The 27,215-nt window shown below is 39.5% G+C and overlaps 1 protein-coding gene and 1 non-coding gene across 2 annotated transcripts; both read right to left on the bottom strand.

The window, feature by feature from the left end:
• Positions 1–1,352: 1,352 nt before the first annotated feature.
• On the bottom strand, positions 1,353–15,057 carry mrpl15 (mitochondrial ribosomal protein L15). Its single transcript, XM_060923333.1, has 5 exons — positions 14,886–15,057; positions 5,232–5,389; positions 4,933–5,098; positions 4,484–4,607; positions 1,353–1,804 (listed from the first exon to the last, which is right to left on the bottom strand). The coding sequence occupies exons 1-5, from the start codon at positions 14,988–14,990 to the stop codon at positions 1,467–1,469; spliced, it is 891 nt and encodes a 296-aa protein (XP_060779316.1). The 5' UTR covers positions 14,991–15,057; the 3' UTR covers positions 1,353–1,466.
• A 692-nt stretch (positions 15,058–15,749) lies between these two features.
• On the bottom strand, positions 15,750–15,821 carry trnaa-ugc (transfer RNA alanine (anticodon UGC)). The gene has a single exon. It is a non-coding gene; the product is annotated as a tRNA-Ala (tRNA).
• Between the last annotated feature and the right edge of the window lie 11,394 nt (positions 15,822–27,215).

Genomic DNA, 27,215 nt, shown 5'->3' with positions numbered 1-27,215 from the left:
ACTTGAGTCATAAAAAATGATGACCTCGGTTAATCCTCAGCTAACCTCACACCCATATATCAGCCATGTTGGTAGTGGGGTTTTTTTTTTGAGAATTTTTCCATGGGCTGATGACTGACTCGAGGCTACTTTCACTAAGTAAAAGAAGCATACATTTATTCTAATAATTTGTACTTCTTGGTTTTGTGTGTTGTCCTACTTACTGTAAAATTTCTGCCTGCACACAAATACCCTTTTAAGCCATAAATATTAGCATAGGAACTTAGTAGAAATAAATAACTTTCATCCATGGGTTTCCTACTGACTTTTCCCCTTAAAAGGTAGACTGCCATTCAGATTTTTCAAGTTTAGGTTATAAAATGAATTTTCCCCGACACCCAATTATTTTTGTTTAGTGGACCAAAAGCTACTGAATTCGAATTGCAGACTTCCAATCTTATATTTAAAAAAAAAAAAAAAACAATTAATGAATTTAGGGCCATGTGGTCCTAAACTCTTCACTATTTTTTCCTGCTTCACCATGACCCAATTCAAGATACTACATCATGCATCACATGGTGGGCTTTCCCTGTTCACACAAGGCATTGTGGGATACAAATTTGAAACAGGAGAGAAAAACAGAGTATGTGAGTGTGTGAATGAAACGTGAAAGAATGACTACAGTAATGGAAAGCAAGACGTTATGTTGTGAAGGAAAGGAAACGCAAGACCAAACTAATAAATATCAGTGGTCAGCGAGCACCTCTGTGTGATCAGCTGTTTGTTTAGCGACAGAATGATGGAACTGTCAGTGCACAGTCAAGGTAAACCTGTAGATGGCAATAATGTAACACTGGATGCCAGCTGCTGTAAAACCCAAAAGATGAAGAAAAAGAAGCAGGTAAACCTGCGCATGTGCACATGGACTTCCTCTGTCTGTTTGACTGCACGAAGTGAGCAATTTCATGCACGTTATTTGCTCAGGAACCCCCTCAAATTAAATAATTTCCCAGCCACAGAATGGCCTGTTTTTTTTTTTTTTTTTTGAGATATTGCAGAAATAAACACATCACAATGACCAAATTTCAGAGGGAACTAAATTTCAGCGATTTTATGAAATTGAAAGGCTGTCTAGCTTTAACTCAATGCAAACAGAAAGACAGTTTTGGTTGGCAATGGTGCATAGTTATTTATTTCTTAAAATTCAAAGTGCTTTTAATATGCACTGATTAGAACAGATAGTGCCTTTGTTGGGAAATAAGAAGTAATATACTTGTACTCAAAGTCTTCATAATGATGACCTCACAAAAAGTGGGAAACTGAACTATTCAACAGCCATGTAACGGAAGCAAGCAAAACATTACCACTACAAGTCGAGCTTCAAGCTTGGAGACAATTTATTACTGATTAACAAAAACAATGATACATATTTACACAAATATCACTCAGAAAACTGGCTTTTGAGTGTCAGTATGCCACATCAAATATCATGAACTGTAGTACTTCAAGACATCCTTGTCAGTGGGTTTAAGGATCTTTTTCTCTGCCAAATTTACGACCCAACCTGGGGCCAATCCAAAAAAGATCTGTCGTGGGTCCTTCCTCTCTGCTAACATTTTGCACACTGATTCAGTTGACATGTCTGGTAACGCGTAGCCGTATTTCTTTGCCAGTGAAAGCCGGGCGGCCTGGATCTGCTCTGGATCGGCAAGATAACCGCGGTTATTAGGATCTATGTAGTATGGAAGGAGATCTTCACCAGGGAGCATCCGCTTAGGAATGGGCTGGCCAGTCATGAAGAATGGTACTGGTTTCACAAGGATATCTGCAGCAAAAACACACACAAAGGGGCAAGTTAGAATAAAGCCTCGGTTACAACCGGCCGTACGTGCTCCTACGGCCGGTCTATGTGCAAAAAACGCAAGAAACGCACGGAGGGCGCGCGTGTGACGTGCTGATTTTCGAGCCGTAGACTGGCCGCAGAGGTTCTTTGTCATGTCAAACAAACTCTACGGGCGCTTACGTTTTTTTCAGGTTGCAAGACAAACTTACAGCCAACGTGCGTCTTTCTCCATGAACAAAAAAAACGCAACGATCTGAGAAACGCCAAAAATCGCACGGCCAAAAAAAATCGTACGTCCGGTTGTGACCTAGGCTTAAGTTATACAATATTGCAGGGGTGGGCAATCTGGCTAAAAATATCATGATTTTTTTTTTCCCCCCTTTCAGGCTGGACCGCCATCTACGATTTTATCACAATTATGTTCATGTTGGTTTTTTAACACAGTTTTCCAGGTTACTATTCAAAGAGTGGCCAAAATAAATTTTCCTGTTGATGTAACTATAGCTCTAGAAAGAAATATAGCCTGAAAGAAAAACACTAACCTCTTCGATCAAAGTACATTTTCAGACTAATGTAAATGAAGTGCACTTCTTGACAAAATATCAGTTATTCTAAAATGATCATTTTAAACAAAAATATAGCATGGATTGCATAAATCCTTAATACTACTACTACTACTACTACTAATAATAATAATAATAATAATAATAAGCATCACCTCAACTAATGTATTCAGTATTTAAAAGGGCAATAAACAGAAAGGAGACTGAATGGGAAGGGAGTATTTAAATATGTTTAAATAATGAATACATTCAACAGGGTTGGCTTTACATTTTTATTTAACATTTTTAAAATAAGCTACTCATGCTTAATTTTGTTTTTTATTGCACTTCTCTCAGCATTCTGTGTACAGCTAAGGAATGGCAGTGTAAGAAAAACATTTGCAAGCCTGTAAGTCTTACAGAGGCTCGACTATGTTAAATCACTGAAAGCGCTCGTTTTGAACTGTTCTGATGGGTGGTATATCCTTGGCCAGGTTAAAAGTCACGACATCATTGATTACTTGTTTCCTCGTAAAGAGGTGGCCTTTTAAAACGCATTTGATTACTTCCCTGTTTCTGGCTGTGTTGCAGTTCATGTATCCTCTCTGTGTTATGAGGTGTTCACTATACACGTTGAGTGCTTTCTTGGTGGTTAGACAAAATCTTTATGCTTTCTTAGTGTGCCAGTCTTGCCTTTCTAAGAATAATAAACTTGATTATCCACAGAAATCTTTCAGCTTACACTGATTTCCAAAGATGCTGTGCAATAACATGAAAAAAAACAAAATAACAATCAAGTACAATATATCATTCGATATAATAAATGTTATTAGTATAAATACGGAGGGGATTATAGGAAGTCATGCACCGATAGTCCGAATTTCTCGACCAATTTCTCAATAATCGCCTCGAGTGACTCAGCAAAATGGCGGCCAATCGCTTCGTCACCGTGAGGAAGAGTTAGAAATTCTGAAAGAAAATGCTGTTCCTAAAAGCACTAAAGATGCCATGAAGTTCGGTCTAAAACTATTCAAAAGTGGAATTGTGATTAAAGTATTTTATGTGAGTTGGCGTAGAGTAGTGACAAGTCTGCACCACGCTGTTATTACATTTGCATGCTGCTTTTGAAGTTTTAAATACGATTTTTTTTTTTTTTAAATCATCACCACCTGTGTATTTCTACTAAAACAATTATCTGCCTCAGGCTCAGTGAATATTGGTGAATAATAACCTCGACGACTTCTTGGTTATTATTCACTTTGCCTTCGGTGAATAATTATTAAATAATATAACTAAATACTAATAATATTGGGCGGCACGGTGGTGTAGTGGTTAGCGCTGTCGCCTCACAGCAAGAAGGTCCTGGGTTCGAGCCCCGGGGCCGGCGAGGGCCTTTCTGTGTGGAGTTTGCATGTTCTCCCCGTGTCCGCGTGGGTTTCCTCCGGGTGCTCCGGTTTCCCCCACAGTCCAAAGACATGCAGGTTAGGTTAACTGGTGACTCTAAATTGACCGTAGGTGTGAATGTGAGTGCGAATGGTTGTCTGTGTCTATGTGTCAGCCCTGTGATGACCTGGCGACTTGTCCAGGGTGTACCCCGCCTTTCGCCCATAGTCAGCTGGGATAGGCTCCAGCTTGCCTGCGACCCTGTAGAAGGATAAAGCGGCTAGAGATAATGAGATGAGATGAGACTAATAATATTAATCTTCATGGGTAACATCTCAATGGTACAGTCATGAGTAATGTCTTCAAGTATGTCGACAAACTCCCCATTCTGCGAACACAATAGGAAATGTAATCTAAGAAACTGTTTATTCTTGATTAGTATTCATTTAGTCACATGTCAGTCAGGGAGAGAGCAGGCTGGACTATATCATAGTGTAAATTCTGGTTCATGAAACAGCTTTAGGTGCCATGTCTGCGTGTTCTCATAGCAACTGATAAAATGTTTATCATGGTACGGTAATTGATGTATATTGTACAACCAAGTCATCTCACCAACCCCTACAATATAGTACCATAAATAGTCTAACAACTACTTAATTGCTAAAGTTTATTATAAATGTCAGTTGACTTTATGCTATATGTATTTTTACATGCATATGTATACTGTGTGACTCACCAAGGCTGCGAGGGTCGTAGTAGCTGGTGGAGATTACGCCTCCATTGCGTTCCACTGCAGCAATGGCAGCTTCGGAAGCACGCTGAACCTCCAGATTCACCTTTGCACAGAATATGTCTGCTCCCTTGAATATACACAAGGACAGTTAAGTTGCTGAGAAAGTGCTCTTAATACAAGACTCTTAAAAATGACTGACTGCTGCCCCCCTCTGGACAACCTGATTCATTCCGACCTGATGAGGAATTTATATCACAATGAAATGAACAATCATTATTGGGGGGGGACCCCAAAACAACCACCTGAAAGAACACCGGGAAATTATTTATTTTTGAGTGTGACATGAATTCATCTCCATGTCATGCAGTTTTCAGCGGTGTGTGCATGTCCCCCACCCAACTCTTTACTTTAGACATTAATGAGCACATCATAATAATCATAAATGCCCAAACCTCTTCGACAAGATTGACCCCATAGTCACGTTTGAGCGGCTGAATGGTGACTCCTCTGCCGTTGACCAGCTGTGTGAGGTCTATGGGCCGAGACGGATCCACACGGCCAAGGTCTATTAAATACTGTAGCCTCCGCAGAGTGAGTGGTGGGTACTGTTGGCGACGGCTGAGGACAAACACACACACTTATGTTTAAATCAATGAGGAGGTTGTGGAAAATTATCCTGGCAAGAGAAAATCTTACAAATTATTTAACATTATATGAGAAATCCAGCAAGTGAGCAGTATAGTTTTCCCACCTGTGCCCCTCATTGTAACCATATTTAGGAATGAGCAAGTAGAATGGGGTCTGGCCTCCCTCAAAGCCTAGGCGCGGACGGTTCCCACGCTGACGTTCACCTTTGTGGCCCCGTCCGCTCTTATTCCCACCATGCATCCCCCGGCCCCGACGCTTCTCCTGTACATAGGCATTATTTTTTAGCTGTACAAAGTGCATATCTTCAACTTAAAATCTACATGCTTTAATTCCAATACAGGGCTTGACATTAATGGTTGTCCGCTTGTCCTGGACAAGTGATCCTTTATGTCGGACAAGTTCATCGTCTCAGTTACTTGTCCAATCGGACAAGTGCCAAAATACGCCAATATTCGGGTTACATATCAAATTTATCAGTTTATTCACATGATTTCCGAAGCATCTCACTCAACATATTGTCTTGATGAATCACCGGATGTTTCTCTTCGGAAAGAGCGATGTGCGCATGCGCAATATTCCGCTTGCGAAACCGGCCAATACCGCTTCGTGTATTTGAGCTGAAAAGTAAACAGTCGTTTACCAGACCCTCCAGGATTTCGCGATGTTGCGATTTGCAACATCAACGCAAATTCAACCAATCCCCGCGAATTCAGGGCGGTGTTGCAATTATATCCAATCACTGCAACTTTCCCGCAAATTTGACCAATCGTTGGCGTCGTCTTGAGGTGACATCGACAAACTACCTTACGCCTTACTTCCGTGTATACGTTCAAGAGAAGCAGCATGTGCGCAGTGTTGCCAGATTGGGCGGTTTTTGAACATATTTTGGGCTGGAAAACATCAGCAGTATCTGGCAACACTGCATGTGCGAGTCAGTGTTTATATAGGCTTAAATTCTGTTCCTGAAAGTGTGTTATGTTTACAGTGAAGGACTGTGTGCACTTTACATTATTTTTTACTTAATACAAGAAATTAATGGATGCCAACATTTTTGCCAAAATGGTATTTTATTTTCCATTGTTTAGGCAGCTTCAGCATCATACTGTGAGATTCTGTTCAAATTGTTTTTTTTCTTCTATGAAGCCTGAGCCATTTATTAGTTTATAATTATTGTTTAATTTAGTCTTCAGGAGAGACTGCCTGCACACAGTACTAGTATTAATAGTTTTTTATTTTCTTACATGAAAGCTGAGGCATTTATATTATATTTTAAGGTAACTTCATGTTGTGCTGCGAGGTTCTATGCACTTTAACTTTTGAACCAACAGGAGCATTTGGATAAGTAAAGCCTATTTTTCTGCATTTTTGTAGTCCTGGTAATCTTTTATATTGGTAAAGTTGTTTATAGGACCATTTCTCAGTGTCTTTGTTTTTTTTATTCAATAGTTTTTCAGTAATCACTTAATATTTAACATATCACTCAATTTTAATCACAAAAAGAGAAATTTGCAACAATTTCTCGCAACTTTCACTTCCTCCCGCAATGTAATCGCAACAAAAACCTAAAAAACACCGCAACTTTCATCACAACCATTAAATACCAGACAGGAGCCACAATGAATAATTAGACAACAACAGTTAATCAGTGGAGGATATATATTCAAAGTTAATAATTTAAAAATGAAAATATACTGTATAATTTTAATTTTCTGGTTTTCAATTTCTCATAAATAAATTAATGATTGGAGTCCAATTTTTTTCTGCAGTGAATAGATTGTGTTAAAGTAATTCTGGTGAAATTAGTTTATTACAAATAGTTTTTGTGGGTTTTTTTCTCAAATTTTTCTTCGGACAAGTCAACTTCACATTCGGACAAGTACATTTCCTTTCAACTTGCCCGACAGGACAAGTGGTTTCAAAAGTTAATGTAGAGCCCTGCAATATCTTTCATTTTGCTCTATATTAAGCTGTGGATCATTAACCATACTGGTTGTCAGTATGGATATAAATACCCTAACAAAGACCAAGTGCACCAGATCGCTATTTCAGATCTTTGGGATCAATTTGTCCATTTCAAAAGGATAACTCTATATTTCTAGACTTGATTCTAGAAGTTGATGTAGAACATGCTTTCAATTTCAGCAGTCAGCTGAACACCCATACATTAACGTACAGGACGCTTGGCTGTTGTAGGAAAAACGAATCCTGGATATCACGCCGATGTTTCAGATGCAAGTGTATTCCAGAGCCTGGACTTTCCCCCATTTAATCTGACCGCCCTGAGTTTGTTATTAAGGCCACAAAGTATCAATTTATCTGCAGTCTGCTTGCCAACCATTACTGACATTATACAACCCCAAATTCCAAAAATGTTGGGACACTGTGCAGGGCTCTACATTAACTTTTGAAACCACTTGTCCTGTCGGGCAAGTTGAAAGGAAATTTACTTGTCCGAATGTGAAGTTGACTTGTCCGAAGAAAAATTTGAGGAAAAAAAAAAAAAAAAACTATTTGTAACCCAACAATCTTAATTGTATGTTTCCGAATTCACAACATATGCAGAATATCTATGAATCAAAAGTAATCAAAACTTGATATACTGAGGCAAAAGCTCAAAAATATAGTAAAACAGACTGATTGATACCATAATTCACCAATTATGCTTTAGTTCAGAAGCAATATATTCCAATAGAGTAGAAATTATGAACATAAAATTTTAAGAACAAATAACTATACTATGAGATCCAGAAACACTAACCATTATATATACACAGATCAGTACTCTGCAGTTCAGTAACAAATATCACAAAAAGTAACATTATCATAAAATTTATGACTTGAGATATCACTAGTTTGGACAAGAGAAACAAATAACAATGCTACAAATAAAAACAACTGATAACAAAATTGACTATTATACACTGAAATCTAGTTATCAAATGACATGATAATATATCTTATGAAAACCTCCACACCTCTATTGACTCACAATAAAGAAATCATTTCGCCAGAATTTAACACAAAAATCTATTCACTGCAGAAAAAATTGGACTCCATAAATCATTAATTATGAGAAATTGAAAACCAGAAAATTATATATATTCATTTTTAAATTATTAATTTTGAATATATATATCTCCTCCACTGATTAATTGTTGTTGTCTAATTATTCAGTGCGGCTCCTGTATGATATTTAATGGTCAAAAAAAAAAGATAATTAATAATTTCAAATAATCCATAATTATATCTAAATTATAGAGCCCTATGTTTCAAATCCCTAAACTCCCATTACTAATTAGTTAATTAATACAGCCAGTAACCTAATTAGCAGCCATTTGACAGCTTGGTATTTTATAGATAACTTTCCCCACTCCTACCTCACTCCCTGTCAATCCACACGCATGCAGGCGCACATTCCCCGCCAGCACACGCTCGGCTATATAATGAACACCATCAACAACAAGTCAAAGACTTGGAAATTACCACATACTCAACGTAAATATACAGTTGAATAATGATCCCGCCAACAGAAATGTCAACAAATCCACGTGTATGACTCGATTAAAACCAATCATAAACGACCGTTTACTTTTCAGCTCAAATACACGAAGCGGTATTGGCCGGTTTCGCAAGTGGAATATTGCGCATGCGCACATCGCTCTTTCCGAATAGAAACATCCGGCGATTCATCAAAACAATATGTCGAGTGAGATGCTTCGGAAATCACGTGAATAAACTGATAAATTTGATATGTAACCTGAATATCAGTGTATTTTGGCACTTGCCCGATCAGACAAGTAACTGAGACGATGAATTTGTCTGACCTTAAGTATAACTTGTCCCGGACAAGCGGACAACCATTAATGTCGAGCCCTGCACTGTGGAAAACAAATAAAAACAAAATGTGAAGTTTTGCAGATCATGGAAACACTTTTATTGAAAATAGTAGAAAAGACAACATATCAAATGTTGAAACTGAGAAATTTTATTGTTTTTTGAAAAATATATGCTCATTTCGAATTTGATGTCAGCAACACATTTCAAAAAAGTTGGGACGGGGCCAACAGAAGACTGAAAAAGTTGTGTAATTACTTTAAAAAAAAAAAAAACTTATGGAGGTTAATTGGCAAGAGGCCAGTAACATGGCTGGGTATAAAAAGAGCATCCCAGAGAGGTGGAGTCTCTCAGAAGTAAAGATGGGGAGGGGTTCACTGCTCTGTGAAAGACTGTGTGGGCAAACAGTGCAACAATTTAAGAATAACGTTCCTCAATGTAAAATTGCAAAGAATTTGGGGATTACATCATCTATGGCACATGATATCATTAAACAATCTAGAGAATATGGAGAAATCTCTGTATGCATGAGACAAGGCTGAAAACTGACACTGGATGCCTGTGATCTTCAGGCCCTCAGGAGACACTGCATTAGAAGCAGACATGTGTCTGTCCTGAAAATCACTGTAGGGGCTCAGGAACACTTCAGAAAACCATCGTCTGTGAAAACAGTTCATTACTGCATCCACAAATGCAAGTTAAAAGCATCTACAAACAATATCCTGAAACACTGCCACCTTCTCTGGGCCCGAGCTCTTTTACGATGGACTGAGGCGAAGTGGAAACTTTGTCCTGAGGTCAGACAAATCAAACATAGAAATTCTTTTGAAAGAAGCATGGACACCACGTCCTCCAGGCTAAAGAGGAGAGGTACCATCTGGCTTTTTATCCGTGCACAGTTCAAAATCCAGCATCTGTGATGGTATGAGGGTGCATGAGTACACATGACATGGGTAGCTTGTACATCTGGAAAGGCATCATTCATGCTAAATGATATACACACACACACACACGTACGTTTCAGAGCAATATGCTGCCATCCAGACAAAATCTTTTTCAGGGAAGGTGCTAAACTGGCCTGCCTGCGTTCCAGACCTATCTCCTATTTAAAACATATGGCGCATTATGAATTGCAAAATATGACAAAGGAGACCCTGAACTGTTGAGCAACTGAAATTGTATATCAGGCAAGAATGGGACAACATTTCTCTTTAAAAACTACAGCAACTGGTCTCCTCAGTTCCCAAATGTTTACAGGTTGTTGTTAAAAGTAGAGGTGATGCAACACAGTGGTAAACATGCCCCGTCCCAACTTTTTTGAAAGTTGTTGCTGACATCAAATTCAAAATGAGCACATACTTGTATTTTTCAAAAAAAAAAAAAGCCAACATTTCAGTTTCAACACGTCTTTGTACTATTTTTCAATAAAATATAGGGTTTCCATATCTTTGTTTACGTCTTGTATTTCTGAAAAGGAAAAAAATTTTGGCTGATATTCAAAATCAATGTCTGTCTTAAAGCATATACACAGAGCCATGGCCTCACTTTCGTTTATAAATGCCTTGAGACCTCAAGAATGGCACAGGAATAGTTTTAAGCATTAACAATAAATCCAATATAGTAATTTTTACAATTAAAAGTGATTCATATAGGTAGCGGTCTGAATGAATGACCTTGACGTCCGTAACGTCACAGCAGGAAGTCCATCAGTCTCATCGCCATTTCCGCTATACTAAAACACACAGCTGACTGCAACTCTGATCCTCCATTTTGAGCCAATTTCTCGCCATGCCACGTAGATGTGTTGCTGGCGGGTGCAGCAACACGACAGAAGGTGGATTTACGTTGCATTCATGGCCCAAGAATGTTCAAACTGCAAAGATTTAGACGTGTTTTGTGAGTTGTTCACGGGCACATTGGGCAGCTACGAAGTGGTCTCTCCTCTGCTCTGCACATTTTACTGAAGACTCGTACGAAACCTCTGATCTGTTGAGGAGCGTTGGCTATAAGCCCGTACTGAAAGAGGGTGCAGTACCAACAATTAAAGAAAAATAAAACAAGTATTGATTTTTTAAAGTGAGTTCAGTTGCACCAGTCCTCCTGAAGCGTGAGCCGAGGGTTGGTGGTAAAACCCGGGACAGAACAGGATGTGACGTATCACTCAGGCAGTGACCTCCCCGTGGTTGTTGCTAAAACCGGTGACCTCCCGTTCCGTCCTGGGTTTTAGTAATTGCCTGAGCTGAGCAGTAATGATGGAACACACAGTATGAAGAAAAGTGAATGACTGGAGCAGCCGTCTTATTTCTAAACTGGATATCGCTGCCATCTCGCCCTTACGTGGAAGAAGCGAATGAATGGAGAACTGAACGAACAACTGAAAGTCAGATTGTTTCAAAACAATCAGCCACAAGATCGGCCTTCAAGAAGTGAGAACACAGACGGGTAAGCTATGACTCTCATTTGGATGATTTAAAAAAAAAAAAAAAAACCCGTTGTTTACCTGCATTTAGATTAATCCATGTAACTTGTATTGTGTGTTTAAGTTAGCGGTATAACATTTAATTTGCTTCAGAATGTGATTGTCTCAGTTCATCTGATTATTTAATCAGCCTTTTACGTTTTATCAGTGAAAATGCATGCATGTACATGTATGCTGCACAAGTTAACACACCTATCCTGTTTTAATGAGAGTCAACCCACAATCAATGAAGTCAAATCAGTCTTAGTTGAGCGAGTTGGTAACGGGATTTCTTACTTTCTTGTACTTTCTTACATTTCTTACTTACTAGAAATGTGTTATGCCTGATGTAAAGACTCTCGTCTCTGTGAGCCTACCACACAGATTTAATACTTGTCATTTTTAGGGCATACCTAACAACGTGTTTTCTTTCTCTCTCCCCCCCCAATCTGTCCCTCTGAGTTACATGTTGATCCTGGGATTGAGATGCTGGCCTCTTCTGCCCCTCGGACCTGCTTGATCCATCCTGGTGCCCTGTGTCTGGTCGGAGTTTTATCGCACCGCTCCTGTGAAGGACGGCCCCATGAGGACAGTTGAGGGTTACACCTGGAGGACGCTCTGGACTCTCACAGTAATGCTTTTATGGCTGAGGACTACAGTTGTCTTGCTAACTTTAGGACTGCAGTTATCATGAACAGTTTTGCACTCAAGTTTCCATCAATGAAGAGTTTATAACATCAACGAAACTGTCCTCATGTTAAAACTGTTAATATTATAGTCAGGCTGTCTGTTGTTGCCCAAATGAGGATGGGTTCCCTTTTGAGTCTGGTTCCTGTCGAGGTTTCTTCCTCATGTCGTCTGAGGGAGTTTTTCCTTGCCACCGTCGCCACAGGCTTGCTCATTGGGGATAGATTAGCGACAAAATTAGCTCATGTTTTAAGTTGTTCAAATTCTGTAAAGCTGCTTTGCGACAATGTTTATTGTTAAAAGCGCTATACAAATAAACTTGACTTTCACCATAAATTTTTATTTATAATGACTTTGGTCTATAGCTGTCAAAGGCCTCAGTCTTAAAACCGGTTCCCGCTGTGACATCATGCACTCAGAGCTGGCTGGCTCAGCGGGGCAGCTTGAATGCCAACTATGCGGTCGACTTTAACGCTCAAATAAATAAATAAATAAATATATATATATTATTCCCATTTATGTAGCATACAAGAGTCAAGGATGGAGATACTATCCACTCAGAAATTTATTTAAAAATAAAAGGTTGTGTGTATCTCCCTTTAAAAATCGGCTGGGCTCCATTTCAAACATGATATAAAAAAAAAAGAATTAAACTGATGAAAAATCAAAACTGGTCAGAATTGAAAGGGTTTCTGGTCACATACTGTCTCTTTTACAACCAAGATATCATTGGGATTCTCCTGGTAAAGGTAAGATAAATACATTTCAGTAGACTGACTCTCCTGGGTATTTGAATCTACACTGAACCTAGGTTTTCCTGATTCCATTTTTTATAAAGATACACCTGAAGTCAGTACAGTTTATAAAAAAAAAGAAAAAAGCGCAATAAAAATTCGAAGGCAAACACTTTTCCAGTTCCTCACAAATATTACACCATTATGATTATTTTCCAGATGACTGACTGATAACTATATGATGAGTCTCAATCTAAATCTACAGTGGTGCTTGAAAGTTTGTGAACCCTTTAGAATTTTCTATATTTCTGCATAAATATGACCTAAAACATCATCAGATTTTCACACAAGTCCTAAAAGTAGACAAAGAGAACCCAGTTAAACAAATGAGGCAAAAATATTATACTTGCTCAGTTATTTATTGAGGAAAATGATCCAATATTACATATCTGTGAGTGGCAAAAGTATGTGAACCTTTGCTTTCAGTATCTGGTGTGACCCCCTTGTGCAGCAATAAACACAACTAAACGTTTGCGGTAACTGTTGATCAGTCCTGCACACCAGCCTGGAGGAATTTTAGCCCATTCCTCCGTACAGAACAGCTTCAACTCTGGGATGTTGGTGGGTTTCCTCACATGAACTGCTTGCTTCAGGTCCTTCCACAACATTTTGATTGGATTAAGGTCAGGACTTTGACTTGGCCATTCCAAAACATTCACTTTATTCTTCTTTAATCATTCTTTGGTAGAACAACTTGTGTGCTTAGGGTCGTTGTCTTGCTGCATGACCCACCTTCTCTTGAGATTCAGTTCATGGACAGACGTCCTGACATTTTCCTTTAGAATTCACTGGTATAATTCAGAATTCATTGTTCCATCAATGATGGCAAGCCGTCCTGGCCCAGATGCAGCAAAACAGGCCCAAACCATGATACTACCACCACCATGTTTCACAGATGGGATAAGGTTCTTATGCTGGAATGCAGTGTTTTCCTTTCTCCAAACATAACTTATCCATCCACAAAACATTTTTCCAATAGCCTTCTGGCTTGTCCATGTAATCTTTAGCAAACTGCAGATGAGCAGCAATGTTCTTTTTGGAGAGCAGTGGCTTTCTCCTTGCAACCCTGCCATGCACACCATTGTTGTTCAGTGTTCTCCTGACTCATGAACATTAGCCAATGTGAGAGAGGCCTTCAGTTGCTTAGAAGTTACTCTGGGGTCCTTTGTGACCTCGCCGACTATTACACGCCTTGCTCTTGGAGTGATCTTTGTTGGTCGACCACTCCTGGGGAGGGAAACAATGGTCTTGAATTTCCTCCATTTGTACACAATCTGTCTGACTGTGGATTGGTGGAGTCCAAACTCTTTAGAGATGGTTCTGTAACCTTTTCCAGCCTGATGAGCATCAACAACGCTTTTCTGAGGTCCTCAGAAATCTCCTTTGTTCGTGCCATGATACACTTCCACAAACATGTGTTGTGAAGATCAGACTTTGATAGATCCCTGTTCTTTAAATAAAACAGGGTGCCCACTCACACCTGATTGTCATCCCATTGATTGAAAACACCTGACTCTAATTTCACCTTCAAATTAACTGCTAATCCTAGAGGTTCACATACTTTTGCCACTCACAGATGTGTAATATTGGATCATTTTCGTCAATAAATAAATAAATGACCAAGTATAATATTTTTGTCTCATTTGTTTAACTGGGTTCTCTTTATCTATTGTTAGGACTTGTGTGAAAATCTGATGATGTTTTAGGTCATATTTATGCAGAAATATAGAAAATTCTAAAGGGTTCACAAACTTTCAAGCACTACTGTAGTTACCCAGACATGGAGCATAACAGGCTAGCACTATTACTAAAATACCAAAACATTTTTCTAACTTCAGTGACTAGGTGTATTTGTTTAGATATGTTTCCTAATATTCAACATTTTGCATCTTCTTCGAAACTAGCAAACTAAATAAACCTTATCCTAGTGGTTTCCCTGCTAGCTGAACACAATACTGCTAGTTCACACAGAAACATGACTTACATTTTTCCTTGCACCAGGATTTGGCCGAAGATTAGCTAGAGTTATCCGTGGTAAATTTCTCACAATGTCTACACTTTTCCCACCGGTAGTCTTGGACACAGACATTTGTCTCGCTGCACATTTGCTAGTTAATCTGGTCAAGGGCAAGTGTCATGGCGCACAGACACGTGGTACAGAGCACCGGAAATACATCGAGCAAGAGAAGGAAGTGCACAGAGGGGGAATCTGTGTGTACACTTCAGGGTATCCAGACATTGCATTTAAAGTCTACATTTGTAACAGAAATGTACCACAATAGTGTAACGAGACACATTGTGAAAATAAATCCAGACCCGCCTGGAGCAAAGAATTAAATCACCAGTGAGAGTGAATAATGAATACATTTTGCCTGTTAATAGTCAAGTCAAGTCAACTTTATTGTCAAATATGCTATACATGCTCGACATACAGCACAGATGAAATATCAGTCCTCTCTGACCCACGGTGCAAACAGGCAATACAATAAATAAAAATAGAATAATTGAAAAACAAACAATATAAACAGTATAAACACTAGATAAGAACAAGACATAGACTAAACACAGACAATATAAACAGTGTAAACACTAGATAAGAACTACACACAGACTAAACACTCATATATATATATATATATATATATATATATATATATATATATATATATATATATATATATAAATTGGTTCAAATAACCAAACAGTCAAGGACACTTGAGGTATAGCAGGTAAATATGAAATAAACAAAACCAAAAAATTATATTCCATGATGTATAATTCATATACTATTTTATTATAATAGCGAACAAATAGAGTATTTATTAAAAAAAAAAAAGCATGACCTATATGGAGATGCCGGGGATTGAACCCGGGGCCTCATACATGCAAAGCATGCGCTCTACCACTGAGCTACATCCCCCGTGCTAGTAGTTACTGATTCTCAACTATTTAATAAGAAAGACACAGTCTCTCGTTCTAACCCTAATGAGATCTTGTATCATAATTATAACTTATTATATCATTATGACTTACTACTGTATTTCATAATCATTTTAATAAAATTCTCAAAATTATGGCTTAATATCTCATTATTATGAGATTAAAAAGTCACAATTATAAGATCTGCCATCATGTTATGAGATAAGATAATGAGAAAATTATCTCATAATTACGAGATGTTAAGTCATTATTATGTTGGAAACGGGCTTCCATAGAAATTAGCCCAAAAGTTTGGACACTGGAAATGATGACTCAAATGGAAATGTTTTAATTTTTGAAAACACGTTTTCATTTTATCAATTGCATTCTACACATAAATTGGATGGAAACAGACCAAATAGATAAAACAGTGTTTGTGCAGTAATATCAATAAATAAAACCATGTGCAAATGTTTGGACTTTATTAACAATTAAACCAATTATAATATTATATGCAGTAAATAAAACACAATGGGGAGTGCTCTTATAGGAAAATAATCCATAGAGTGGTGTGATGCAGCCTAACACATTAAAATCTGACAGTAAATACTTAAAAAATTAATTAAGTAATCTAAATACCATAACAATAAATTATGTCATTCAGTCACATACACATGTCTTACATGGCATATAAGCTTACTTGGGGTGTAACCAACTACAAATACTGTACATTAATCAGATTCAACAGATAAGGCGTCCTAATGAATAACAAAAGACTGGGAAAATTGTGAAGTGTTCAAAAAACAACTGTCTGAAACATTCTACAGGTAAACAGGATAATTGGTAATTGGAAAGGCTCAGTTGTTTACAAGTATGGATGGGTCAAGGTTCATCACTTTGTGGAAAAAAAACTGCATGGGCAAATAGTTCAACAGTTGAAGAACAACATACAGTTGCAAGGAATTTAAGGATTTCACCATCAACCATCCGTTATAGCATCAAAAGATTCAAAGAATCTTGCACGTAAAGGGCAAGGCTGAAAACCAACATTGAACACCTGTGCCCTTCAATCCCTCATGTGTTACTGCATTAAAAATCGGCATGATTCTATAAAGGATATTATTACATGGGTTCAGAAACACTTTGGAAAACTGTTGTCAGTAAGCACAGTTCACCGCTGCATCTACCATGCAAAGAGAAAGTCAGATATCAACAACATCCAGAAACGCTGCAAAATTCTCTGGGTCTGAGCTCATCTGAAATGGACGGATGCAAAGCTTGGACGGATGTTTTAGGTCATATTTATGCAGAAATATAGAAAATTCTAAAGGGTTCACAAACTTTCAAGCACCAGTGTATTTTGCAAAGAAAAATGGGCAAAAATTTCAGTGTCTAGATGCGCAAAGCTGGTAGAGACATACCACAAAAGACTTGTAGCTGTAATTGCAGCAAAAGGTGGATCAAGTATTGATGCAGGGGGGCTGAATACTAATGCACACCAGATTTTTATTTGTTTAAAATTTTGAAGCCCATTTATCATTTTCGTTTCACTTCACAATTATGTGCTACTCTGTGTTGGTCTATCACATAAAATCTCAATAAAAGACTTTTAAGTTCGTGGTTGTAAGGTGGAAAAATGTGAAAAAGTTCAAGGGGTATGAATACTTTTTCAAGGCACTGTATTCAAAGGCTGCTTGCTTTGCAGATTTGAGCAATTTTCCAGACACCTCCACTTCGTTGTACTCTGTGTCAATAAACTTGTTAATCTTGCAAGACACCGGATTCACACGTGTTGGGTGAGACGTCTGACTCCTAAATTCTGTCTTGATGTGACGCACCATGCTGAAAGCCCTTTCCACATCACAGTTAGTATTTGGCAGTACCAATAGCAGCTTCATCAGCTGAGAGAGCTCCCTGAATCTCAGCTGCCCTGAGCTCACAGATATGACTTTGGACAGCTTCCCCCAGAACTCATCAACTGGTAAATTCTTATAATTTGGCACCAGTGCTTCCAGATTAGATGAGACATAATCCAGGACTTCTTGTTCTCTGGCATCTGCCTTCATTACATTTGGAAATCTCTCTGCTAAAGTCGAAATCTGCTCTGGTTTCACATCATCATGGTTCTCAGGATTGACCACTGACAGATTCGTCAAGATTTGATCTCTCACTTTTTTTGGAAAGCTTCTGACGTAGAATGCTCTCGCATCTCTGTAGAATTGCTTTGTTTTGTGCCTGGAGAGTGCTGATTTTCACATCGGAAAATCACATATTTGACAGAAGATGGATGTGTTAATAGTACCTGAAGATACAGTATTAATTGAACAGTGTAAATTTTGCTCATGTTATGAGAGAATCTCTTTCAGAGCCTATAAACACAGTAACCCCTGATGAGTTAGTTGAGAGAGATAACAGGATGGCGTGTCCATTCATTTGATATTGAAATCATGTTTTTAGATGCAATATAACACGTGTTTCAGTGGACAAAAAGGCAATGACAAGATTCAGAAATACACAGGGACAAGGACACGTTATCCTAATGGGCTTCATGGGCAGCTGCCCAGGGCCTCGGCCACTAGGGGGCCTCGGAGGTAGCAAGATCGGAAAATATGAAACGATATTTTCAGAAGTTTTGATCATATTGATGACATTTTTGATGCATTTCGCCACCCGTAAGGAAGCCCACCTTGTCCCGTCGCATAAATCACCCGTCATTATCAATATGATCACTGTCCACCATGTCTTCACACGCTACGCCAGCTTGAGTTCAATGATTTAATTAATGACTTCGCTTTCCCCGCGTGGGTTTCCTCCGGGTGTTCTGGTTTCCCCCACAGTCCAAAGACATGCAGGTTAGGTTAACTGGTGACTCTAAATTGACCGTAGGTGTGAATGTGAGTGTGATTGGTTGTCTATGTCTATGTGTCAGCCCTGTGATGACCTGGCGACTTGTCCAGGGTGTACCCCGCCTTTCGCCCGTAGTCAGCTGGGATAGGCTCCAGCTTGCCTGCGACCCTGTAGAACAGGATAAAGCGGCTAGAGATAATGAGATGAGATGAGACTTCGCTTTCCAGAAAAGTAGGAAAGTGCCCTTGTAAGTTGACCCATGGCTGTCAAACTGAATGCGCAAAGCTGTGTGCCACTGCTGTTTGGGACATTACGTGTGTGAAAGGATGAAATGTCTCACATAGCCTAACATTTTGAGGTTTATTTCTGAGAAGCAAGATATTTTTCTTTCTTTGTTATCGCTCTTTGTTTTCACAAGTTAAAAGTCGCCTGGATTCCAAAATGAAAACGAATGGTTATATACCAAATGAATGTTCTTGTTCTGAATACTAAAGAAACTGTTGTAGGCCGAGGTTATGTTCTTGACATGTTGTTCATTGACTCACTCATTCAAAGGCTTCTTGAGGCTAAACTTTAGTTAACCAGACTTGTTAACCGTGATGTCTGATGGATTTTTTCACCATGCAATTGCCTATTTCACCATTGCTTTTTCTCGATTAAATAGGTGTTGATGGATATAAAGTTTTATCGTTCAATAGTATTTCTAATTGTGCCACTGTCATTATTTAAGTTTCTGTGTCTAGTTAGACAGGCACGTCTGAGGGGGTGAATTTGCTGAGCACAGCTGACAACGGGGGGGGGGGGGGTGTCTGCCCAGGGCCTCAGGGGTGTGTCTGCCCAGGGCCTCGGCAAGGGTTAACACGGCCCTGCACAGGGAAGTTTATAAATTATAAATTAATCTTGCAATGGCTTTTTCCTTCACTCCAGTTCCGTGATTATTCTAGGGACTTCACCTTAAGGGTGGCACGGTGGTGTAGTGGTTAGCGCTGTCGCCTCACAGCAAGAAGGTCCTGGGTTCGAGCCCCGGGGCCGGCGAGGGCTTTTCTGTGCGGAGTTTGCATGTTCTCCCCATGTCCGCGTGGGTTTCCTCCGGGTGCTCCGGTTTCCCCCACAGTCCAAAGACATGCAGGTTAGGTTAACTGGTGACTCTAAATTGACCGTAGGTGTGAATGTGAGTGTGAATGGTTGTCTGTGTCTATGTGTCAGCCCTGTGATGACCTGGCGACTTGTCCAGGGTGTACCCCGCCTTTCGCCCGTAGTCAGCTGGGATGGGCTCCAGCTCGCCTGCGACCCTGTAGAAGGATAAAGCGGCTAGAGATAATGAGATGAGACTTCACCTTAAAATTTCAAACAGTTAATTCACCTTAAAATCAGCTCTCTGTAAAGGGACACCGCAATATTTGCGGTTTGCAATTTTGAAAAAAAAAATCTTGTTGCAGAGATACAATGATTTTAGTAAAAATAAATAAATAACGGTAATTACGCGTTGACACCCCCCCCCCCCACACACACACACCTCTACTTAACGTTGTAACACAAAATAGAAAGGGTATACATGGTCCTAATTGGTTCTTTTATGAGCGACTTATGCCGCTTTTCCACTACCAACGCGGCTGAGTCGGGCTGAGCCGTGCCGTGCTGAGTCGAGCTGAGCGGGGCTGTTGGAGTTGCATTTCGACTACAACCGCGCTGAACCGTGCTGGCTGAAAGTGGGTGGACACATTGGGTGGAGTTAGCGAAAGTGGGTGGACGTCACGTGATGTCGTTAAGCAGCGCAAACAGTGACATCAGTGAGCTTTTAAGCGGTAGTCTCTCGACCCGAATAGTAAACAATAAACATGGAGGACATGGAGTCGTTAGTGTTGCTGGTCTTGGTGCTGTGGCTTGTTGTCACCGACAACGCGGACAGATACTGGCAAGAGCGTATAGATGAGGCGAGGCGCATAAGGCTTCAGAAATTCTCGTAATTCGTAATTCTTCTCCTTCCGGGTTTGCGGTGTTTACAGATCTCAGCGCGCTCGCGGGGCGTGTGTGGGCATGTGAGGACACTCCTCCTCACCAATCAGTGCACAGGGGAGTGTCTGCTCACGCCCCCAGCCTCACTTGGCTCGCTTTGGCTCGCTTCAGCCCCACTCCAAAACGGTGCGAGTTTTAGGGGCTAAGCAGGGCTGAAGCTAGCTGAGTCGTGCTGGTTTTTGGTAGTCGAAACGCGAGCCGTGTCGGGCTGAAGCGAGCTGAAGTGAGCTGAAAAAGGGTAGTGGAAAAGGGCCATTAGTTTTGGAGGTGAATCCTCACAAATTCCTGGCGGTTGCGCGCCATCTGCTCCTGCAGCTCCAGCACTGAAAGGGAAAGTAATTTATTGCCATTATTGAGCCTTCTGCCGAGCAAGTGAGCTTACAAAGATGACAATTACAAAGAGACACTGCTTCATCATAACTGTGAAAGTTGAACACCTAATCAGTTTAAAAAAAAAAAAAAACTAAAAACCCCAATGATTTGTACCATGCATTCCTGGGTTCCAGAAAACAGCTGGAGCAGCTGCTGCTCTTCTTCATGCTCTATGCACTCACTGACTGGTCGATAGGTTCGGGATAAATATTGCTCGCTTGCTCTAGTTTCCGTGAGATTGTATGTAATTTGTGGGCATCAGGGAGCCGCTATCAATATGCAGGAGACTCCCGGGAGACTTGGGATGTCTGTACCTTACATCACATTTCTACCATACCTCTGTACAAACAAAAGAAATATGCTTTCATATGTTGAGCTGTCGGCCATAGGTTACTAAGACTGCATACTGTGCACAGATGTGCTCCCAACAAAAATAATATAAAATAATTAAATTAATTGTAAAATGTTATAAAACTTGTACCTTACTTGTACAACCCCGATTCCAAAAAAGTTGGGACAAAGTACAAATTGTAAATAAAAACGGAATGCAATAATTTACGAATCTCAAAAACTGATATTGTATTCACAATAGAACATAGGGGCTAAGCAGGGCTGAAACGAGCCGAGTCGTGCTGGTTTTTGGTAGTCGAAACGCGAGCCGTGTCGGGCTGAAGTGAGCTGAAGTGAGCTGAAAAAGGGTAGTGGAAAAGGGCCAATAGACAACATATCAAATGTCGAAAGTGAGACATTTTGAAATTTCATGCCAAATATTGGCTCATTTGAAATTTCATGACAGCAACACATCTCAAAAAAGTTGGGACAGGGGCAATAAGAGGCTGGAAAAGTTAAAGGTACAAAAAAGGAACAGCTGGAGGACCAAATTGCAACTCATTAGGTCAATTGGCAATAGGTCATTAACATGACTGGGTATAAAAAGAGCATCTTGGAGTGGCAGCAGCTCTCAGAAGTAAAGATGGGAAGAGGATCACCAATCCCCCTAATTCTGCGCCGACAAATAGTGGAGCAATATCAGAAAGGAGTTCGACAGTGTAAAATTGCAAAGAGTTTGAACATATCATCATCTACAGTGCATAATATCATCAAAAGATTCAGAGAATCTGGAAGAATCTCTGTGCATAAGGGTCAAGGCCGGAAAACCATACTGGGTGCTCGTGATCTTTGGGCCCTTAGACAGCACTGCATCGCATACAGGCATGCTTCTGTGTTGGAAATCACAAAATGGGCTCAGGAATATTTCCAGAGAACATTATCTGTGAACACAATTCACCGTGCCATCCGCCGTTGCCAGCTAAAACTCTATAGTTCAAAGAAGAAGCTGTATCTAAACATGATCCAGAAGCGCAGACGTCTTCTCTGGGCCAAGGCTCATTTAAAATGGACTGTGGCAAAGTGGAAAACTGTTCTGTGGTCAGATGAATCAAAATTTGAAGTTCTTTATGGAAATCAGGGACGCCGTGTCATTCGGACTAAAGAGAAGGACCACCCAAGTTGTTATCAGCGCTCAGTTCAGAAGCCTGCATCTCTGATGGTATGGGATTGCATTAGTGCGTGTGGCATGGGCAGCTTACACATCTGGAAAGACACCATCAATGCTGAAAGGTATATCCAGGTTCTAGAGCAACATACTGTATGCTCCCATCCAGACGACGTCTCTTTCAGGGAAGACCTTGCATTTTCCAACATGACAATGCCAAACCACATACTGCATCAATTATAGCATCATGGCTGCGTAGAAGAAGGGTCCGGGTACTGAACTGGCCAGCCTGCAGTCCAGATCTTTCACCCATAGAAAACATTTGGTGCATCATAAAATGGAAGATACGACAAAAAAGACCTAAGACAGTTGAGCAACTAGAATCCTACATTAGACAAGAATGGGTTAACATTCCTATCCCTAAACTTCAGCAACTTGTCTCCTCAGTCCCCAGACGTTTACAGACTGTTGTAAAGAGAAAAGGGGATGTCTCACAGTGGTAAACATGGCCTTGTCCCAACTTTTTTGAGATGTGGTGTTGTCATGAAATTTAAAATCACCTAATTTTTCTCTTTAAATGATACATTTTCTCAATTTAAACATTTGATATGTCATCTATGTTCTATTCTGAATAAAATATGGAATTTTGAAACTTCCACATCATTGCATTCTGTTTTTATTTACAATTTGCACTTTGTCCCAACTTTTTTGGAATCAGGGTTGTATGTTTTAAGATCATTCTCCAATATTATTAAAAGAAACTGTTCCCAGAAAATCATATGTAGCTGAGTCAGTTTTGACCCAGCCCAAGCATTACCAGGAACAGCTTCAAAACTCACCAACAAATGGATGCATTATGCTAAAAATGTTTTTGAAGTCAGCTCGGAATTCTATCTGTGTGTAATTTCAGATTTCACATGGATTTCTTCTGGGTTCTCAGAATTTCTTCCCACTCTCCATAAAATATGCATGTAGGTGAGTTAGCTACATTAAGATAAGATAGCCTTTTATTATCCCACAAAGGGAAATTTACATTGTTACAGCAGCAAAAAATATAAAGAAAAAAAGATAAGGCAGTGAAGGAGTAGTGCAAAAGTACTAAGTATACAAAAAAAAAAAAAAATATATATATATATATATATATAGAAATAAACTACAAATTTAGAGATTAAAAAATTAACAAATTTGCATAAATTAAATGGTTTGCAGCTATATAGTTAACATAAGTGTATTACAAAGGTGGAATTGCATGTGTAAATATTGCACAGGTATTATTACCAGTATTACCCAGATAGTATTGCACAAGTAAGCCGGTATATTGCACAAGAGCCATTTTAACCATGTGCAGCTAGCAGTTTGCTGTAAAGTACTGATGCTGGTAGTCAGTGCACACAATATACGTTCAGAGGGGTTTCTATGGATGTAGAAGTGATCTGGACAGTATTGTTCGTTATTGTGAGGAATGTCTGGTGCTGTGCTTGGTAAGGTACTGGTTGTACAGTCTCACAGCAGTAGGGAGGAAGGAGCTGCTGTATCTCTCCTTAACACACCGCAGATGGAGGAGCCGGTCACTGAAAGAGCTGCCCAGTGCTGCTACTGTCTGCTGCAGTGGATGGGAGGTGTTCGCCATTAAGGACGACAACTTGGCCAACATCCTCCTCTCCCCCACTACGTCCACTGAGTCCAGTGCACAGCCCAGGACAGATCCTGCCTTCCTAATCAGCTTGTTCAGTTTTTTTCCTCTCTGCTGTTGTGATACTGCTTCCCCAACAGACAACTTCATAGAATATGGCTGATGCCACCACAGAGTCATAAAAAGAGTTCAGAAGTGGACTGTGAACTCCAAAGGCCCTGAGCCTCCTCAGCAGGTGGAGTCTGTTCTGGCCTTTCTTGTACAGGGTGTGTGTGTGATCAGTCCAGTCCAGTTTATTGTTCAGATGAACACCCCCAAATTGCCCCAAAGTGTGAATGTGTGTGCATTGTACCACTCTGTGCCCAGTGTTACCCAGGTTATCCAGAGTGTGTAATAATTGTCCCCACACTTTCATGTCCAAACAACATAGATAAATGCCCAGTCATAATTTTACTCTTTCCCTTTTTCACTGCTTAACAACATTATATAGGAATCTACTTAGAAATATGTTGTGATTGATATCCGAGCATGTGTCGACTCACAATGGAGTCGACACATCCACTCAACAAAGTGTCAGTACTTGAATTTGATCTCAGCCAGTCCCAATGCAAACAATATAAGGACTTTTTTCCATAAGAGCTTTTAACAGTTTTACTATTTATCCAGTTTGAATCTGTTATATGGGTTGAACTAGACAGTGAGCAAAACCTGTACAAATACAGTATGTGTAGTACCTATTCGAAAGTGCATTTTGTTTCCTTAATTTTTCTTAATTTTGGGTTACTTTAGGAAAAGTCATCAAATTTCAGGTTGAAAATATTAATAAATTTAGTCTGGTTTCAATACATTTGAACGTCGAAACAACACACCACACTCCACGTTATTGGTATCCAAAAAATAATACATAGAAAACACTTACTGTATGTGTGCATGATTCGTCTTATTATTGATGGCAAAATTTCATATCCATACATTTGTATTTACAGGAAAGAAACCCTGCTTACTGCCTTTATCAAAGAGATAAATAAGACATTATAATGTTAAAAAGTGTACTTTTTTTCTTCCTTCTTTTTCATATCATGTGTTCCCTTTGTACTTGCTGTAAACTTAATTGTGAGACGTTATTATAAAAACAATACTAGAGCGGCGGCTACAATTATCGACAGTCCATAATTATCAACACCTTTTCAGATTTACCAATAAAGAACAATTTCACAAAGGTGAGTTTCAGTTACAACAGTTATTATTGGTTAATTAATCAACCGGAAGACCCGCCTCACCCTTTGATCTTGTCGTCTGATGACACAGCTCGTTACCTGAGATGGAATTATTTTCAGCACAATCAGGAAGTTGAGGAAAACCCGAACATTATCATCGAAGGTAAGCATGGTGGAAAGATCATGGACATGTTTTTACTTATCACATTCACCAATATTTCATGATCTCCTTGTCGAAACCTACTTTGTTTCTTACTCTTTCGTTTGACAGTCGCCATTTTGTATCTAAACGTGTGTTTGAGAATCACGTGAGGTGTCGATAATAGTGATCACGTTCACCGGTGTCCACCATTATCGACACCCTGTGGAACTAAGTGACGTTTACAACTGTTATGGATCGATCTTTGTGTAACATTGTTGAAGTAGATGAAGTACTTTAAAAAATAAAAGTGCTGTGATTTATGATCTTTTTTTTCTGATTCATAACAGAATTGAATGTTTATTAGGAATCCTGTTGCAATAAATAGAATTAGACCAGAATTAAATTCCTCGCATATAAAACATTACATGCTTGAAATATTCAGATTATTCTATTCCATTCAGATTTTTTTTTTCAGTTTGTTGTAAATATCTACCACATATTACATCATCAGTAGACACTTTATATTTTGGTTCAAGGAATGACATGCGACCTTTGACCTGGATTTCCATGCGGTTACAGTGTCAGTTGCCTGTTGATATTTATTGGTAAACTACAAAACTAGAAATTAATACAAACAACAACAAATGATTAACAAAAAGTGATCTACGAAAATACTTAAAGTGGGTAGAAAATGGGACAAAAAGGTTTTCTGACAGGTTAAACATCAGTTCATTTCTTTACAAACATTAGAATTACTTCCTCATTTACGCAAGCACCGACATCGATATATTTAAATATAAAAGATATTTTGTACTAAATATAAGTCTATGTAAAACTAATTTTAAATAAAAACTACACTTTTTTAACTTAATACCACATACTGATTATTTTTTAATAAATAATCATCTGGACGTTGATAATGGGCGGCACGGTGGTGTAGTGGTTAGCACTGTTGCCTCACAGCAAGAAGGTCCGGGTTCGAGCCCAGCGGCTGGCGAGGGCCTTTCTGTGCGGAGTTTGCATGTTCTCCCCGTGTCCGCGTGGGTTTCCTCCGGGTGCTCCGGTTTCCCCCACAGTCCAAAGGCATGCAGGTTAGGTTAACTGGTGGCTCAAATTGACCGTAGGTGTGAATGTGAGTGTGAATGGTTGTCTCTGTTTCAGCACTGCGATGATCTGGTGACTTGTCCAGGGTGTACCCCGCCTCTCACCCATAGTTGGGGATAGGCTCTAGCTCGCCTGTAGAACAGGATAAGCGGCTACAGATAATGGATGGATGTTGATAATTGTGGACAAAGGTGTCAATACTTGTGGAATGGTGTCACGTGATCTGATATGCTAAGTAATCAGGAACCAACTCATTTTTTCCCAGTGGAAGTTTGAGTTTGAGAATTCATGCACAATTTACGTCTTGAAAGTCTTTTCTACTTTTGCAACGGATCGTTAAGGTGTCGATAATAGTATCCGCCGCTCGAATAAAATATTTAAAAAAGAAACGGGAAAAAGAATATTATTGGTACTTGATGAACCAATAGCAGCCACTGACTCGTCATAACGTTAAAATTCTACCAATCAGAAGACGCATACATGACGCGTCATAAAAGGCAGGACTTTCAGTGTCAGTTTCGAGAGAGGGAGGGTACGTGGTTGGTTCCGCCCCCCAGAGTACTGATCCA

This window comes from Neoarius graeffei, chromosome 1, assembly GCF_027579695.1.
Source record: "Neoarius graeffei isolate fNeoGra1 chromosome 1, fNeoGra1.pri, whole genome shotgun sequence".
Lineage (NCBI taxonomy): Eukaryota > Metazoa > Chordata > Actinopteri > Siluriformes > Ariidae > Neoarius > Neoarius graeffei.
This window is presented reverse-complemented; position numbering and strand designations above follow the sequence as displayed.